Below are 18,460 nucleotides of genomic sequence, written 5' to 3' on the forward strand. Positions count from 1 at the left end.
TGATACTGTCGTGGCTCAAAGTAGATTCGTAGTGTCTCTCGGGATATTACCCACTCCAAAGCTGGTCTTGTGCCAAAAACTATATATTATTTTTACCCCTGAAGTGATATTATCCAACTTGTTGGTACCCACTCACATTTGGACCCAACTGATTTCTGATTTTTTAGAAAACATCCTCAAAGATCAAGATTTACTACCTTTCTTTCAAACAAAGAAAGGCGCAGCAGCTCTCTGTAGCGGCACCAACACAAGTCAGCCTGTGTGTGGCCCGTTGCCAAAGGAACCCGGGGAGGTTGGTGGGGTTCCTGACTGACCCATTCCTCTCAGCCACACGGCGTCAACCTCCCTTGTGTCACTACTTTCCCCGACACCGAGAGCCAGTAAAGATGTAAACGGCATATTCAGTTGTCTGAGGGGGTGTGATTGGGGCGTGAAACTTCAAATGTCCACGAGGACCAGGCAAGGAAAGTTCCACGATGGAGAAGGCTAGAGAAAGCATTGAAGAGAACAGCTGGTACCTCACAAGAGCTACTCGTGGCCTTGCAGACACTCGGGCTCATGTTGCCAGAATCTCTAATTATCCAAAAGAGTCTGGAAACTTAGGTTTTTGTTTTGTTTGTTTGTTTCTTGAATCTCCTGATTATTAAATGTGGGCAAAATATTTTAAAACTTGGAATATAAGTACATAAATGCATGATGCACACGTACATATACGTTCTGTGGAACATATGCAGGCTGCGGGTCACAAATTTGTGTCCTCTGGCCACATGAACTAAAACAACATGTGACACTGAATGAATGTCTCAATCCTAAAGGCTACAACAGATTTCTGTGTGGATGTTACCAAGAGGAACTCGAAGTCAAGTGCAACTGCTCCCGAGAATAAGTCCACAGTATGAAAATCACAAACAATTCCACTGTGAGAGGATTTTATGCCTTGCTTTGTTGAAAACCTTTTTCCCAATCATGTAATTTTGGGTTTTTTTTGCAGCCTGCTTATTATAAAATCAATGATATTTTACAGAAAAACCTTACATCCTGCAGGTTAAAAAAAAAAAAAATCTTCTCAGCCTACCTAATGAAATGGATTTAACTTTCATGGTTTTTCTTTAAAAGCTCTTCCAGTAGTTTGGCAGAAGTATTTGGAGATATTTTTATTACTCATCGATTAACCCAAACTGCACACAATTACAACTACCAAATAACAGTTACTGAAAATAGGTATTAAAGAAACAAGTTTTGCTACAACAAGCAAGCACTGGCATGTGTCAAAGCATATGTGACCTTAAATGTGTCAGCCTGGAACAATGCACATGCACAAACATACATATTTCAACAAGAAAAGTGAGCCTTACCTATGGGCAATGAAAGAAAAGTCAACTCAGCCCCAAATTAACTACCTCACTGGTTGACCATAGAGCCGCCCTCATTCAAGATGTCCCTTCAGGTTTAGACATTTTCTTTAAAAGGTCGTTATTGACTGCTAACAGTTAACACATTCACCTTCTAGCACTTGTTATCAGATTGCATGATAAGGAAATTTAGGGCTGCAGTTACAGCACCCTTTTACAGCTTGCTTTACCTTGACAAGGCACTTGCAAGGATAGGATCCCATTGTCTTCCCAATGGATGGCTCTGCTTGGGCCTGCCTCTCACTCCTCACACACACTGCCGTGCAGCTAACGATTCCCTTACCTCCCCCTCAGAGACTGGATTTTCACACATCGTACTCCCAGCACATGCTTAGTACAGCAGGGACAATCAGAAAAGTTTGTTTTGTTTTGTTTTGTTCTGCTTTACATGAGCGAACTGAGGCCCAGAGAGGTCAGCTGACTTGCCAGGATTCCAACCCTGGGCCCTGATATCATTGCACACACTGCCTTTTCCTTACCCAGCCCAGTAATCTAGCCTCTGGGAGAAGAGAAGCGGGCACGAGGAGAAAGGCTGGGGCTTGGGTGAGGAACTTTAAACAGAGGTGGAGTGGGGCCTCAAGGAGAAGCTTTTCCTGCACTTCTGTGCCCATCACATCACAAGGCCTCCTGCCTTCCCTCAGATGCACTGACCCACTGGAACATTCTCCCAGCTACTCTGGAACTCTGTTTCTGCTTGCCCATTTAGGTCACCTTTCTTGGGCCTAAAGCCAATTTCATTTACTTTGTTTTATACCTGAGTGAAATGAGACACTGAGCAATTCATCTTCTTCTCTAAGTCATGCCCACAAACTCCCATCCAGTTTCCTTTCTCACCTGGCCTTCCCCTGCTTGCAGACAATGGAGCATTGAAAGCAGTTGTTTACATTGACCTTTTCATTAATTCGAAGACAAAGTCTTCTAACGCCCTCTTAGATGGTACATAACTGAAGCAGAAAACAAGCTTAGGGTTCATCTGGAACCTTCCCTTTGGTGCAAAATAAGGATCGAGAATCAGAAGGTACAGAACACAGGAAGAAGAGTGGGCATAGCAGCAAAGTTCAGTTTTCATAAACTCAGGGACTCGTGGCTGGAAAGCAAATCAGAGTATCGTCAAGTCTTACTTTTTTACCCGAATCCATGCAACGGTGGACACCTATCCTCAGGACGCACCTGGCCAGAGATTTTACTGTTGCCCTTCTTAACCGTGCTGGCCCCAGACAGAAATCAGAAAAGCTTAAGCTTGAGGTTAACAGGAAAGAAATGGCTCAAGGTCACGGTGGTGGCTCTTCCTCAGGGAGTCAAGTTCAGAGACCTGCAGCCCTGCTTCCTGCACCCTCCCTCGACCAGATTAAGCCTCAAAGGGGCCGGGGGTCGGGAGGCTTGCCCAGCTGCTTACCTGTGCAGACAGTAGCTCTGAGCACCTTCCTGCCTCTGAAGAAGGCAGCAGTTGGAGAGGTGTTTGGGGAAACTGCAGTGCAGGTAGAAAAGGTTTTTCTGGCCCAGTCCTGTCAGCCCCAAGTGCTAAAATGGAGCTTGGGGGCCTGGAGGATTTGGGAGGGACAAGGGGCCTGGCCCGTTCAGCGGGAGGCCACAGAGGAATAGGTACACCCCCTTTCTCGTTGCTCCACAAAAGGCAATTTAGCTGTGCGTAATTGAATGTGTGTGACTTCAAGAGAAAGATCATAGGTTCATTTCCCTTTTTTCTGGCTCAAGTTAACAGATCTTTCCCTACTCAGAGGCTTTTGTAAAAGAATCCTCTGCAGAGAAAGGACACGGTATTTAAAAGTTACGACCAATGAATCAGTGCTACTTTTTCACTCACCTTAGCTTCTTCATTCACGTCCCAGGTGAAGGAAACAGCATTATATGCAATCTCTTCAATGTTGCCAATCGTATTAAAGCTCTCCTTGTAATCAGCTGTGACATGAAAAAAGAAAAAGGTATTAAAAGAATCAGCGTTACTGGATGACATGTATTGAATTATCATTTTTCCAATGGGGAAATTGCAGCTTTGCCTATTCTTCTGTCTGTCTCCATGGCAACAGTTAAGGATTTGTGCTTGCTGATAATCTTTTACTAATATTTACTCTATAAGAATGTAAGCGTGTTCCTCTATTAAAAAAGTAAACCTAGGTGAAGCAATGTTCCTAACTGATTTGTTCATTAGTTTCATTTTTAACTCGGTTTATAAATTTCTTCCTCCTGAGTGCCTTGTCACCTACCTAGTCCCTCTCCTACTCACTTTTCTGCCACTTAATTTTGCCGGCAGTGCCAGAGTATTCCATAGGGATCATTTCATAGGACAGAATATTCTCTTTATCAGCTGGGCAGTGTCTCCAGGGCTTCAGTGAAGAAATCCAAGAGTGCAGAAAAACTTATTTTTTACTTCTTTTTGGATTTAGGTACAGAGAATTGAGTCAGTCGTACTCAGCTCATTACCACCACCTGTCCCCTCAAGGCCCTTTCTTATTTCTTTATTTATGTAATATTTATTTATTCCTTTTTCTTCTCTCTATCCCCCACCCCCAAGCACAATAGCTATCAACATGTTTGCTCTGTATCCTTATGAAGTAAGTTGGGTTGATTTGCCTGTGTACCTAGTTTTCATTTTCACAAATTGTGCCGTACTGTGACTAGGGTTGCCAGATTTAGCAAATATTTGGATCATACTCTAAAAAAGTATTTGTTGTTTAACAGAAATTCAAATTTAACTGGGCACCCCGTATTTTATCTGGCAACCCTCACTACGGACCTTTTCAGACATATCCACATTGCTGGTTGTATGCCTAATCCTAGCTGTGGCTGCATAGAATTCAGTGGTGACCATCAACTACAATTTACTTATCCCCTCTCCCCAGATATGGACCCTTCAGTGGTCTCCAGCTCTCTGGTACCACAGACAACACTGTGATATTCCTCTGTCTCCACTGTCACTGCCTTAGTTGGTCTTCAGGTCTAGACACGACGTTCCTAGTCTTAATCCTCACTACTTCCTGAGGTTTTTAGCTTATGCTTACCATCTGGATTTTTCCCCTACTCTTGGCCCCCTTGGATATGACATCCTACCTTCACTCCATCCCTTGTGTACTAAGTAAACATTGGCCATGTCCTGCTTGGCTGGCATGACGGTAAGGCCCATCTGCTTTTCTTTGAGGTCTGGTTCACTCACAACTTGATCACCTAATCACATATGTTCTTTTTTTCTAAACTTCCATAATTATTTATCTAAAATGAAAACTCTAATCATGTGCTTTTAATAATGTTTTTAAGGCTAAAACTTGCACCATGACCTATCATATGCTTTGCAATTAGACCCTGCACACTCCTCTGTGTCATCACACTCCAGCCCCGCAATGGGGGCCACAGGAAGGCTCAATACTAATGATATTGGAGGTCTTTTTGTTTATAAAATCTTTTTGAATATGTTTCTCTCTGAGTTAGGATGAGCTATTATGATTGACTTCCAGTATAAAGTATAAAGTGTTCATTGTCTACAAAATTTGACATGTCTCTGGCCAAATGGTCATTTCCTCATCCTGTGTTCTAAGTGGTCCTTATCACTCCAGGGCTGGTGGCTTCTTGAGGCTTCAGCAAGTTCTCTATGTTAATGCTGTAAAATTTTGAAGTCTGCTTTCCTAAAATTCACATATCTGATCATTTTTAGATCATTTCCTCCTCATTTATCACAAAATCTAAATTCATGTGATCCTTAACCAAGATTTTAATTACCTTCTCTTACTAATACAACTCATTTTGTTTGTGTGAATTAGGTTGGGAGAAGTAGGACTCCTATTTGATTTTTCTATCCATAACACAAATAATAATAAAACAAAGTCCATAATAATAATATCAATAAGTTTGGGGGAATTCCCTGGCGGTCCAGTGGTTAGGGCTCAGCACTTTCACTGCTGGGGCCCCGGTGGATCCCTGGTTGAGGAACCAAGATCCCGTAAGCGGCGAGGCATGGCCAATAATAATAATAAATAAAATAATAATAATAATAAGTTCATAATAATCCATAATAAAACAAAGTCAGTTTGATTTTGTGTTTTTCAAATAACTCCTTATTACTGGGACCTGGATTGCTGGTTAACTTCAGAAAAACCTACTGAGATGTGCTCTCCAGAATGGCCCTCAGACTCACTTCCTATAATGGGTCATGTCAATCTATACTCTGACCAGAATTCTATGTCCCCTCTTTCTCACCAAATTTCTACTTTTGTGGCCAATCCAGTGGGTACAAAGTGGTATCTTAATGATATTATAGTTGTATTTCTTCTGTCACCTATGAGTTCAAGCATCTCTTCACATCCAGGATAGCCAACGAGGTGTCTCCTTATACAAACTGCCTATTCATGCCCTTTGTCTATAATTTTATTGGTTTCCTCCGGGAAACTTTAAAGCAAAACTATAGATCTTTACATTTTAAATAAAGCACACACAGTTTAACATAGAAGCTTGTGTGTTCACCATAGGAAAGTCGTATACCATGAACAAATAAGAAAAATATTTAAAAGCAGGCAAAATCTACTCACCCACTACAAACACATCTGTGTAGACTTCATTTTTCCTATCTCAGTCTCTGTCTCCCTTTCTCCAAAATATGTAAATATTTTTACACAATATTGTAACAATTATTTTTTAATTTGCTTCTTTTCCCTTTAATACATCTTCAGCATCTTTCCATGTCACTAAATAAAATTGTGGAAAATAGTTTTAATGCCTAAATACTATTATATTGGATTAAAATAAAATGCTATAACTTTATTTTGCCCCTATTGGTCCCTTAAATGATGTATAATACTTTGCTACCTTAAATAGTGCTTCATCTAATTATCTTTATGGCAAAATAGTCATATATACTTCATTATTTCATTAACATATATTCTCAGAAGTGAAATTAATAGGTCAAAGGCAAATATATTTTTAAGGCTTCTAATTCACCTTGTCAAATTGCTCCTGGAAAGGTTAAAACAGTTTATATTCACAGTAACAGTGTGTGACTTCCTGTTTCCTCAAACTGTCTCTTTCCAAGTTGGTATGCAAAGCATGCTAACATTATTTTATTTGCAATTCCTTGATTGCTAAAGAATAGAACAGTCTTCTATTTGCTTTCTGGCTCTTTGTGTTTCTTTATCTTCTTTCTGTTTGTTTTTAAAATGTATTCATGTATTGTAACAGTTTATTGTTCTGTCTTTTGCTCATTTTTCTTTTAGGGAATTCAAATTTTCTTATTGATTTAAAGTAAATATTTAAAGCTAAGCGATAAAACAGAAAGCAAAGGGAAACGATTTTATATCCTACAAGTTTAAAAAAAGGCTTTATGACTATATTTCAGATGATTTTAAATACAAACCTGTGCTTTCAGCAGGCCAGCCAGTTTCTTAAAATTTTGAAAAGAAAATAGATCACTGAACTTAAAGAAACTGAGTTCCCTGATTCTTCATAGCTATTTGTTTTAAAAGATAGTCTTACAATTTTGTTTTGCAATTTTTAATAAGCATTTTTTAAATCATAAATCAATCATAAATTTAAAAAGCAAATGCCATATCTAGCAATAAAGAGAAATCAAAATGGTTTGGTCAAACACTTAACCTAGATCTTTTTAAGTTTTTATTTTTCCACACCTTCTCTACCTGAAAAATTCCTCCCCTAAAAAAATGTGTTAGCTTAGAAAAGTAAAGAATTTTAAAAACAAATGCAATACAAACACAAATAAATGCTTTCTGGGTCTTGCACAGGGTCTCTGTCAGTTTCTCTCTATCATGTTCACTTACTCAATCAACAAATGTATTGAACAAATATTTACTGTGTGTTCCCTATATACCGGGCAGCGTCCTCACGCTTAAGAAACAGCAGAAAACAAGACTAGGTCCCTGATCTAAAGGCACTTACAGTTCAGAAGGAGACAGAATACAAATAAGTAGACAAATAAATAAATGAAAAACATATTATGTTTAATGTGCTTTTTATGCCAAAAACAAAAAAACAAGACTGGCGAGGCTACTTTTTATTGGGTGGCTACATTACCTTGCTTATTTCCTTCATACTACATATCAATGTTTTATTTATTTGTTTATTTATTTAACACCGCCATTTCCCATTAGCTATACATGCTATGTAAACGCAAGGAACTTAACTTAAATACTGCTACTTTCTCAGTGTTTAACATTATCCAGATAAGATGCATTCCATAAGTTTGTTGAGTAAATGAATGAATAATGGATCCATGAACAGTCTAAACAAAAAATATAACTAAGAGACTAATGTCACACACTCTTCTTTAACCTTATAAAAGACATATCTGGTCTTCTCTACCCCTTTGTTTTTAGTCTCTAAGCCACTCACCTATAGATGGTAAAACAGCTCTGCTGTCATGTGGTGACTGTCAAAGTTTTGTACACGACTTACACACATTGATATTGCTTTGTCCACATGCATTTTAGTCTAATAAACAAAATGTTAATAGATGTGTCTCCTGTTTCTGAAAACTGTCTTAATGTCCTTTGATGACTGTTGTTTGCTTAAGGGTTCACGACCCTTGGTGTAGGAATAAAACCTCCGCAACCTGTTGTTAATTCTTCCTGAATTTATTTCCTCAAGAAAGTTTCTCAAACCCAAATTTTGTAAAGGTTGATAGCTGCAACCAGTAAAAGGTATCGTAGGACTTCCCCGGTGGCGCAGTGGTAAGAATCCACCTGCCAATGCAGGGGACACGGGTTTGAGCCCTGGTCCGGAAAGATCCCACATGCTGCACAGCAACTAAGCCCATGTGCCACAACTACTGAGCCTGCGCTCTAGAGCCCATGAGCCACAACTACTGAGCTCAAGCACAACAACTACTGAAGCCCGCGCACCCTAGAGCCCGTGCGCTGCAACTACAGAGCCCACGCGCCACAACTACTGAAGCCCATGTGCTTTAGGGTCTGCATGCCGCAACTACTGAGCTCGCATGCTGCAACTACTGAAGCCCACGTGCCTAGAGCCAGTGCTCCACAACAAGAAGCCACCGCAATAAGAAGCCCGTGCACCTCAACAAAGAGTAGCCCCCGCTCACCACAACTAAAGAAAGCCTGTGCGCAGCAACGAAGACCCAACGCAGCCAAAAGAAAAAAAAAGGTATTGTAATGAGCTGGTGTAATGAGCTTAGTTTCCTAGAGCTGCCATAACAAATACCACAAACTTGGAAGTTTAAAACCACATAAATTTATTCTCTCATAGTTCTGGAGCCAGATGTTCCAAATCAAGGTGTTGGCAGTATTGGTTCCTTTTGGAGGTTCCATGCCTCTCCTAGCTTCTGCTGGGGGCTGGCAATGCTTGACATCCCTGGACTTGCAGACATATCACTCTAATCTCTGCCTCTGCCTGCACATGATGTACTCTTGTGTGTCTCTGTGTTTCTTCCCCCTTTTTCTTCTCTTCTAAGGACTTGTCATTGGGTTTAGGGCCCACCTTAAACCAGGATGATCTCATCTTGAGACGCTTAACTTATTACATCTGCAAAGACCTTTCTCCCAAATAAGGTCATATTTACAGTTTCTGCGACTTAGAATATGAACATACAATTTTTGAGAGTTACCATCAACCCCTGCATCTGAGATTCCCTCCTATGATTTGGAAGTCATGTGATTTGAGTGTATGGCTTATTCTTGTATGAGAGAGCCACTGTAGCTAAAAAGTAATCACTCTACTTTAAAAGGATTTTAAAGCATTTAATTGTGAACATACAGGCATGCCTCCGATATATTGTGGGTTTCATTCCAGACCACCCCAATAAAGCCAATATTGAAATAAAGTGAGTCACACAAATTTTTTGGTTTCCTAGTGCATATAAGAGTTACATTTACTCTGTATTGTAGTCTATTAAGTGTGCAATAGCATTATGTCTAAAAAAACAATGTACAAACCTTAATTTAAAAAGATTTTATTGCTAAAAATGCTAACCATCATCTGGGCCTTCAGTGAGTCATAATCTTTTTGCCAGTGGAGGGTCTTGCCTGGATGTTGGTGGCTGCTGACTGATCAGGGTGGTGGTTACTGAAGGCTGGGGTGACTGTGGGAATTTCTTAAAATACGACAACAATGAAGTTTGCCGAATTGATTGACTCTTCTTTTCAAGAATGATTTCTCTGTAGCATGCAATGTTGTTTGATAGCATTTTACCCACAACAGAACTTCTTCCAAAATTGGAGTCAAACCTCTCAAACCCTGCCGCTGCTTTATCAACTAAGTTTTTTTCTTTGCTCAACCATAAGAAGCAACTCCGCATACATGGAAGTTTTATCATCAGATTGCAGCAATTCAGTCACATCTTCAGACTGAGTTGCTAACTCTAGTTCTGTTGTTATTTCTATCACATCTGCAGTTACTTCCTCCACTGAATCTTGAACCCCTCAAAGTTGTCTATGAAGGTTGGAATCAACTTCTTCCAAACTCCTGTTAATGTTGCTATTTTGACCTCTTTCCATGAGCCACAAACGTTCTTAATGGTATCTAGAATGGTGAATCCTTTCCAGAAGGTTTTCAATTTACCTTGCCCAGATCCATCAAAAGAATCACCATCTATGGCGGCTATAGCCTTACAAAATGTATTTCTTAAATAATAAAACTTGAAAGTTGAAATTACTCTTTGGTCCATAGGCTGCAGAATGGATGTGTGTTAGCAGGCATGAAAACAACAGCAATCTTATAGTACCTCTCCATCAGAGCTCTTGGGTGACCAGGTGCATTGTCAATGGGCAATAGTAATATTTTGAAAGGAATGTTTTTTTCTGAGCAATAGGTCTCAGCAGTGGGCTTAAAATATTCAATAAACACATGTGCTGTCATCCAGGCTTTGTTGTTCCACTTACAGAGCACAGTCAGAGTAGATTTAGTGTATTTCTTAAGAAACCTAGGATTTTCAGAATGGTAGATGAGCATTGGCTTCAACTGCAAGTCACCAGCTCTATTAGCCCCTAACAAGAGAGTCAGCCTGTCCTTTGAAGCTTTGAAGCCAGGCATTGACTTCTCCTCTCTAGCTATGCAAGTCCTAGGTGGCATCTTCTTCCGATATAAGGCTGTTTCGTCTACACTGAAAATCTCTTGTTAAGTGTAGTCACCTTTATTAATTATCTTAGCTAGATCTTTTGAGTAACTTGCTGCAGCTTCTACATCAGCACTTGCTGCTTCACCTTGCACTTTTATGTTACGGAGATGGCATCTTTCCTTAAACCTCATACACCAAGCTCGGCTAGCTTCAAACTCTTATTCTCTAGCTTTCTCACCTCTCTCAGCCTTCACAGAATGGAAGAGAGTTAGGACCTTGCTCTGGATTAGGCTTTGGTTTATGGGAATCTTGTGGCTGGTTTGAGCTTCTATCCAGACCAGTAAAACTTTCTCCATGTCAGCAATAAGACTTTTTGCTTTCTTATCATACGTGTGTTCACTGGAGTAGCACTTTTAATTTCCTTCAAGAACTTTTCCTTTGCATTCACAACTTGGCTAACTGTTTGGAGCAAGAGGTCTAGCTGCTGGCCTGTCTTGGCTTTTGACGTGCTTTCCTCACTGAGCTTAATCATGCCTAGCTTTTGATTTAAAGTGAGAGATGTGAGACTTGTCCTTTCACTTGAACACCTAGAGGTCACTGTAGGGTTATTAATTGGCCTAATTTCAATATTGTGTCTCAGGGAACAGCGAGGCCCGAGGAGACGGAGAGAGATGGGGGAATGGCCCGTCAGTGTAGCAGTCAGAACACATAGATTTATCAATTAAATTTGTCGTCTTGTATAGGTGTGGTTTGTGGTGTCCCAAAACAATTACAATAATAACATCAAAGATCACTAATCACAGATTACCAAAACAAATTCAGTAATAATAAAAAAGTTGGAAATATTGAGAAAATTACCAAAATTAGACACAGAGACGTGCAGTGAGAAAATGCTGTTGGGAAAATGGGGCCAATAGACTTGCTCCATGCAGGGTTGCCCCAAACATCCAATTTTTTAAAAAGCAGTATCTGTGAAGCACCATAAAGTGAAGCCCAATAAAACGCTCCATATTACATTTCGAATGGACTCTTATTTCTTTAAAAAAATGATGAGGCAACACAAAAACTACATGTTTTGTACACTGGTTGGTAAATATCTATTGAATACTAGCATCTACTTGGCGAGCATGGGGATATAAATAGAAATATGGCTTAGATGTTTCCAAAAAGTGACATGATGGGACAAAACTACAATTGGCTAAAACAAGTTTCTAAAAAATGTATGTCAACTGAATCTGAGTCACGAAGGTAGTTCTTATGAATCTTAGTCATTCACACAAAGGAATAACCCTAAAGTACACAACCAGCTCAAACCATCAGAAACAACGAATCCCTGGGAAGAAGAAATGAGAGTTCGTCTAATGAAATAAGAGTGAAGTTGATCTCACTGTTAATGGCATGTTGCTGGTGATAGAGTCAAACTTTCCAGGGTCTGTTCTCAGGCTGGGTGTGTCCTTGGCATGGCAGAGTGAGGCATATGGGAATGCACAGCCATAGAGATTCTCTAGGGCCTGTTAGGATGACCTCCAAAGACGTAGACTGATAGTTTCTGGATTCTCGTAGTTTATAGGCTTGTGTGGATGTTCTATAAAAGTGATAATCAAATGCCGGGGTGCATCAGAATCACTGGAGGACTTTGGTAAAATGCAGATGTCTGAGCCCACTCCCAGAGATTTTGATTCAGCAGGTCTGGGATGCGGCAAAGAATCTGCCTTTCTAATCAGCGCCCAGGCAGGGCTGTTGCTGCTGTTCTGGAGACCATCCTGGGTAGCATGGATCCATGGCAAATTGAAATGACTGAAACCTTTGTGTGCATTTGATTTATCCCACATATAGTCTTAGAAAGCACTAGGTATGCCTTGATGTAGTCTTAGAAAGCACTAGGTATGCCTTGATGTCCTACATCAACTACCCATGACGTCCATGAGACAGACTGTTCTTCTTCCTCAAAGGTCTCCCCTCTTGGGCGGACGTCAACACCACATACAGGAGGACCAGGCAGTTACCTACGTGGTGAGATGTGGGTACCACCTGCTCCAAAACATTTGCTATTCTCTTGCCTGGAATCCCATCCTAGAACTCACTTTCCTTTGGGAACAGACAGTCATCTCCTGACGTGAAAATGCAAATGCTCCTGGGACGGTAGTAACTGCCACAGACTGAGAGCTTACTGAGTGCCAAGCCTTCCACCGACGTTATCTCATCTAATCCTCACCACCGCTCTGGGAGGTAGGTATCAGCATCCTCCTTCTACGGAGAAGTTAAGCTGCTCGTGAAAAATAACGTGGCTGGTAACAGACCAACCTGTGATTTGAATCTAGGTCTGTTTAATGCCAAAGGCCATACTTTTAACCACTGCCTATATTTATCTTGCAAATTAAACACTAAATGGCCACCAGATAGTAATATCTTACAGAGAAAAATCATAGCGTAGCCTACGTGGCAACTCACTGGTAGAGAAGTGCTGGGGGAATGTAAGTTTGATGATGTGGAGAGACTGGACATTTTTGGACCACTGCAAATGCCTTGACAAAGGAGGGCAAAGTCAGGGGTGTGTCCTGCAGACCCCAGGAAGATGGAGCTCACAAACTAGCCCTTCTGAGAAAGCAAGGGATGTCGGGGCAAAGATGATAAACTTGATAAAGTGTTTCAGCAAATGGCTGCTAGGCACACGTGGATGCACAATACTTTCTGTACGTTTTTGGCAAGTTATATTCTATGCTGAAATCATGGGATTCAATTCTATTTTAATTGTTATGGAAAGCAGGACGGTGAATCCTTTGTTATCTTTTTAAATTTTTTTGCACGTAATCAGTGGTCTGTTAAAAGGTCTTTAAATTCAGACTTTTGTAGATTGAGTTTTCTTGAGACTGATTGTATGTGTAAGTGTGATTCTGGAACGCGGTCAAAGGAACTATTAATTCCTTCACCTTAATTAAGCTTCATGTGCTTGGTAAATTATAAATACTGCTTTCAATTATTTTTTGTATGTATTGTTGGAGATAAAAAGAAGTGCTGTAATTAAAGTAAAAATTGCTTCTCTTTTGAAAGGTGTGGATTCTGCCTAGACTAGTGTAATAATGAAGCTGGAATGTTGAAAATGGCTCAGGGCACTACGGCCAATTCAGTGTGCAATACACCACAGCCTAAGAAGATGCTTATTTTGAAAAGCCAAGAACTTGGGGTGGTTCATGTATTTGGGGTCAGGATGCTACAAGGAGTCCATTTATAGAGTGGTGCCCAAAGCACAGAGAGAAAGGACACTGGTGGGGGAGACTCCCAGACCTGAATTTAATTTCTATCCTCCTCTCACAAGCCCTAAGACCTCCAATGAAAAGTTACTGAACCTCTCTGCACTTGTATTTCCTCAGCCACAAAAGAGAGACGATGTCTAAGGGAACAGACCCTGCTAATCCTGTAGTCAGTGACAGAAACAACGTTGCTCCCCACTTTCCCCCATCCCTCCTGTCCTCAAACATCTGCTTTTCTCTGTCTGCAACGGCCAAAGGGGATCAGCTCAAATTCAGGAAACAGTTGAGGGTCATTCTAGGAGTATTCGCTCTGACTTGAAATAGGTAAAATAAATAAACCTTTGTCCAAGTAGGTTCTGAGATTTTTTTTTCTTTTCTGTTTTCAAAATCAAAGAAGCAGCTTCTTAAAATCTGAATGACTCACAAGAACACTAATGAGTCCATGATTTCCTTTATAATACTTTTACCAAGTCAGAGGTAACCTGGGTTTCCTTAAGTGTGTCGACACTTGAGCTGATTTTTAGAGGCACTAAATGTATTTCCATCACTGGGTCCTGGGTCCTGAGCAAACAGTAGGAACAGCCACCAGTTTTTGAGAGCTTAGTGTGTGCTAAATACACATACTTCACAAACACAACCTCAGGCAATTCTGATCAGTAGCTTTTTTAATGATTCCTACTTGGTATAACAGGCAAATGTGTCAAGTACCTCTCCTCCCCAGCAGTCACTTAGTTTTGAAAGGGCCAAGCTGGGATTGAAGCCTAAGAAGTTCTGTCTACATACAAAGCAGAGCCTTTTGCTTTCTGTGATATATAACGTTTCCAACGAGCACCTTTCCATACCTAATCTAGAGCAAAGGGGGCTGACATTATGAAAACATAAGTTGTGACTCATAGAATGTGACTGGCGTAGAACAACTCTTTGGCACTATTAAAGCTGGAGCTATTAATAATATTATTGATATTTACTCTCCATACATCATTTAAGATGAACTCTTTCTTGGAATTTTCCCAGTAGGCTAAACCTAATATTTTCTTTGTGTTTGACTCACCCTTCTATTTCTTGTGAAGGAATTATATAGGCCCATGAGATAGCTTTCAATTGCACTGACCATAAACTTAGAGGAAGAAAAGCATTTTACATTGTAACCCATTACTGCATTCAGATATGCTAGTATTTTTACTCTATTTGACTTCATTGTTTAAATGCTGGTCTTGAAGACCTAAATAGATGTTTCTCCAAAGAAGATACACAGATGGCCAATATGTACATGAAAAGATGCTCGACATCGCTTATTATTAGAGAAATGCAAATCAAACTACAATGAGGTACCCCCTCACACCAGTCTGAATGGCCATCATTAAAAAGTCTACAAATAACAAATGTTGGAGAGGGTGTGGAGAAAAGGGCCATATGATCCACCAATCCCACTCCTGGGCATGTATCTGGACAAAACTATAACTCGAAAAGATACATGCACCCTTATGTTCATTGCATCACTATTTACAATAGCCAAGACATGGAAACAACCTGAATGTCCATAAACAGATGAATGGATAAAGAAGATGTGAAATACACACACACACACACACACACACACACACACACACACACACTGGAATACTACTCAGCTATAAGAAAGAATGAAATAATGCCATTTGCAGCTACATGGATGGATCTAGAGATTATCCTACTAAGTGAAGAAAGTCAGAAAGAGAAAGACAAATACCATATGATAGCACATATGTGGAATCTAAAATTTGACACAAATGAACTTATCTACAAAACAGAAACAGACTCACAGACATAGAGAACAGACTTGTGGTTGTCAAGGGGGTAGGGGATTGGGGGAGAGATGGATTGGGAGTTTGGGACTAGCAGATACAAACTAATATACATAGAATGGATAAACAACAATGTCCTACTGTATAGCACAGGGAACTATATTCAGTATCCTGTAATACACCATAATGGAAAAGGGGAAAAAAAAGAATGCTGATCTTGACCCATAAACTTGATTTCAAATTGAAAGTAGGTCATAGTCTGTGTGTAGACACATATACACACATGCATATGTGCCTATACACATACCATGGCTTCTAGCTCTGAATTTAAATCAACTTGGATGGGCTTAAAATTTAACTCTTCTCAACAGTCTGTTATTCAGTGAGATTTAACTTCAATTTACCTATTTTGTCTTTTCAAACTATTTGTCTCTTAAATTTGTGAACAACACAAAAGTGCCTGACATATTCTGACAATTTACTGAATGAAGACATGGGTGGTCCTTCAGTAAATAATTTATTCTTGTACACTGCATGAACTACACATGTTTTATTCCAGTTTTCCATTCTTCATTTCATTACTTAATATGCTAACAGTCTTAGGGTGAGGCAGGGAACAAGATGTTATAGGCACATAGGATTAGAAGTCAATCAGCCCAAATCATCTGAGACCTACAAACAGGGCTCCCTCCCTCTAGCACAAGTCCTCAAACTTTCCCCACCCCAGTTGATGTCTCCAGAAACTGTAACACTTCCCAGTTAAACCAACTCTAATTTATAAAAGAAGATTGAACTCTTTCTCAAATGATGATACTTTATTATTAGCAAGAGTCTTGAGAATTGCTGTTCTGTCATAAGACATCCCACAGTCTCTCTCAAAGACTCATTCTAGTGTCTAGTAGCCCTTAATATCAGAAATAATTTTCCAGCTCCTATAATTGTCCTTTTGAGTTGCAGACTGAATAGATTCAAACAAAAGAAATAACTTTTTGGTAATTGGTGGTGCAGGACACAGACACACTACAAGAAGTATAAATCCTCAGATGGATTACCTTTCGATAAATTGGGAATTATAAACCCAATTCCTTCAGTGGCTCAAGATCCATTAAAATTAACCTCCATTTTCAACCTCCCCGATAGCCCATGGCTGCCCAATCACTTACCAAATTGGTCCACAGGTAACGGAAGGGAAGTTTGTTATGTAGACGATAGGGTTGGGAGGTGTTTGTTATATGAGGGATTTTTGCATTAACTGCTATTTGAATTACCCATGTTGCTATTCCTGTTTACTTATTTTCCAACAATTATTAGAGGATTTAGATGTTATTTCAAAATTGAAATTCCAATTCTCTTAAATATATTTCTTCAGGAAGGTAAATGTGTCCTTCAAAGGAGGGAAGCAATTCCCGCTCTATTTTCCTAGGTGATGCTAAACCACAGCATCTGGGGATTGTAGGTGTGAGCACAGCAGAAAAAGCTGGCTTAGAAGAGCTGGCTTCCCAGTCTGTGAAATGGAGATAATACAGTGCTGGCCTCACAGCATCTCTGAACAATGACGAGATGCTCATTTATTCGGCTCTCGGTTTTTTCAATACTTGCCTTTTCAAGAGCAGAAACGCTAGTGGCAGCTCTGCGTTCCTGGAGCCAGTTCAAAGAGTTTTCTTAAGATTGGATCCTTATTTTGGCTTCTCCAACCTCAAAGAGCTTAATTAAATTTTGGGAAAAACTTTCTCTTGGCAAGTTTTAGATTTTGTAAACAGGGAAAAAAAACCTTTAGATTTGCCTAATTCCACACTTGCGGGTACTGCAGAGACAACGAAGACATACATTTGTTCCTGCTGAAAGGCAGGGCGAGAGAGAGGCTGCCAGCCACCGCTGGAGGACAGCTGAAAAGACCAGCTCTATAGTTTTGCTCAGTAAATAGATGAGTCTCGTGATACTATCAGACTGTATTGCCAGGGTTTTTTTTTTTTTTTTTTAATTTTTAAGCCAACCAAATAATATGAAAAAATGTGAGACTATCAGGTTATCTGAGGTGTCATTAAATGCATCTCTAAAGAAAGAAAATAATTAGGCCCCAAGCAAAAAACATCAACTCAAATAAAAAGCATAGATAACATGTTTGGGATGAACGCATGGTCTTATTACATCAGTAAAGATATAGAAAACGGCCCACCAAGTAGGGGTAAACAATGTGGTGGTACCCGGTAAATGTGAAAAAGAAAAAGATGCAAGACAGGAAATTAAAGCATTTTATGGTATTAAGCACGGTGGGTCTATTAAGAGGTTTTTGTTATCTCTGTGTGTGTGTATGTGTGTGTGTGAGCGCGTGCGTGAGAGTGTGCACATGTTAATTCTGAAAGCTCATAATCTAAACCAGTATCTCTTTATGGGACAGCTTTAACCTTTCGTTAAAACGGATTCTCAGGGGCTTCCCTGGTGGCGCAGTGGTTGAGAATCCGCCTGCCAATGCAGGGGACGCGGGTTCAAGCCCTGGTCTGGGAAGATCCCACATGCCGCGGAGCAACTGGGCCCGTGAGCCACAACTACTGAGCCTGAGCGTCTGGAGCCTCTGCTCCGCAACAAAAGAGGCCGCGATAGTGAGAGGCCCGCGCACCGCGATGAAGACTGGCCCCCACTTGCCGCAACTGGAGAAAGCCCTCACACAGAAATGAAGACCCAACACAGCCAAAAATAAAAATAATAAATAAATAATAAATAAAAAATTAAAAAAACAAAACCAAAAACATAAAATCTGGAAGAAAAAAAAAAAAAACAGATTCTCAGAGCATCCATTCGGTGGATGCTCTTCAAGCACCCATTCCCTGCTTTAATCCTCTGCGTAACATTCCTTCTGGTTAACCACTCAGGGCTTCAGATTGCCAGCAGTAGGGAAGAACCTTTCCAGAAAAGGGTTATTAAACAATAATGCCTAGAGCCAGACAAACACACTTCCTGGAAGCAGTGAAGAAAAATTAACCCAAA

At 40.1% G+C, this 18,460-nt stretch overlaps 1 protein-coding gene across 4 annotated transcripts in view; it reads right to left on the reverse strand.

The window, feature by feature from the left end:
- The window catches only part of GRHL2 (grainyhead like transcription factor 2), a 173,426-nt gene that overhangs the window by 65,035 nt on the left and 89,931 nt on the right, over nucleotides 1-18,460 (reverse strand). For all 4 annotated transcript variants that reach the window (XR_005017027.1, XM_036830297.1, XM_036830296.1 and 1 more), the window contains exon 8: nucleotides 3,235-3,329. Coding sequence is in view for 3 of the 4 variants with exons in the window: in XM_036830297.1 (XP_036686192.1) it covers nucleotides 3,235-3,329 (95 nt within the window). In the remaining variant the exon portion in view is untranslated. The remainder of the gene's footprint in view (nucleotides 1-3,234; nucleotides 3,330-18,460) is intronic.

Source organism: Balaenoptera musculus, chromosome 17, assembly GCF_009873245.2.
Source record: "Balaenoptera musculus isolate JJ_BM4_2016_0621 chromosome 17, mBalMus1.pri.v3, whole genome shotgun sequence".
Lineage (NCBI taxonomy): Eukaryota > Metazoa > Chordata > Mammalia > Artiodactyla > Balaenopteridae > Balaenoptera > Balaenoptera musculus.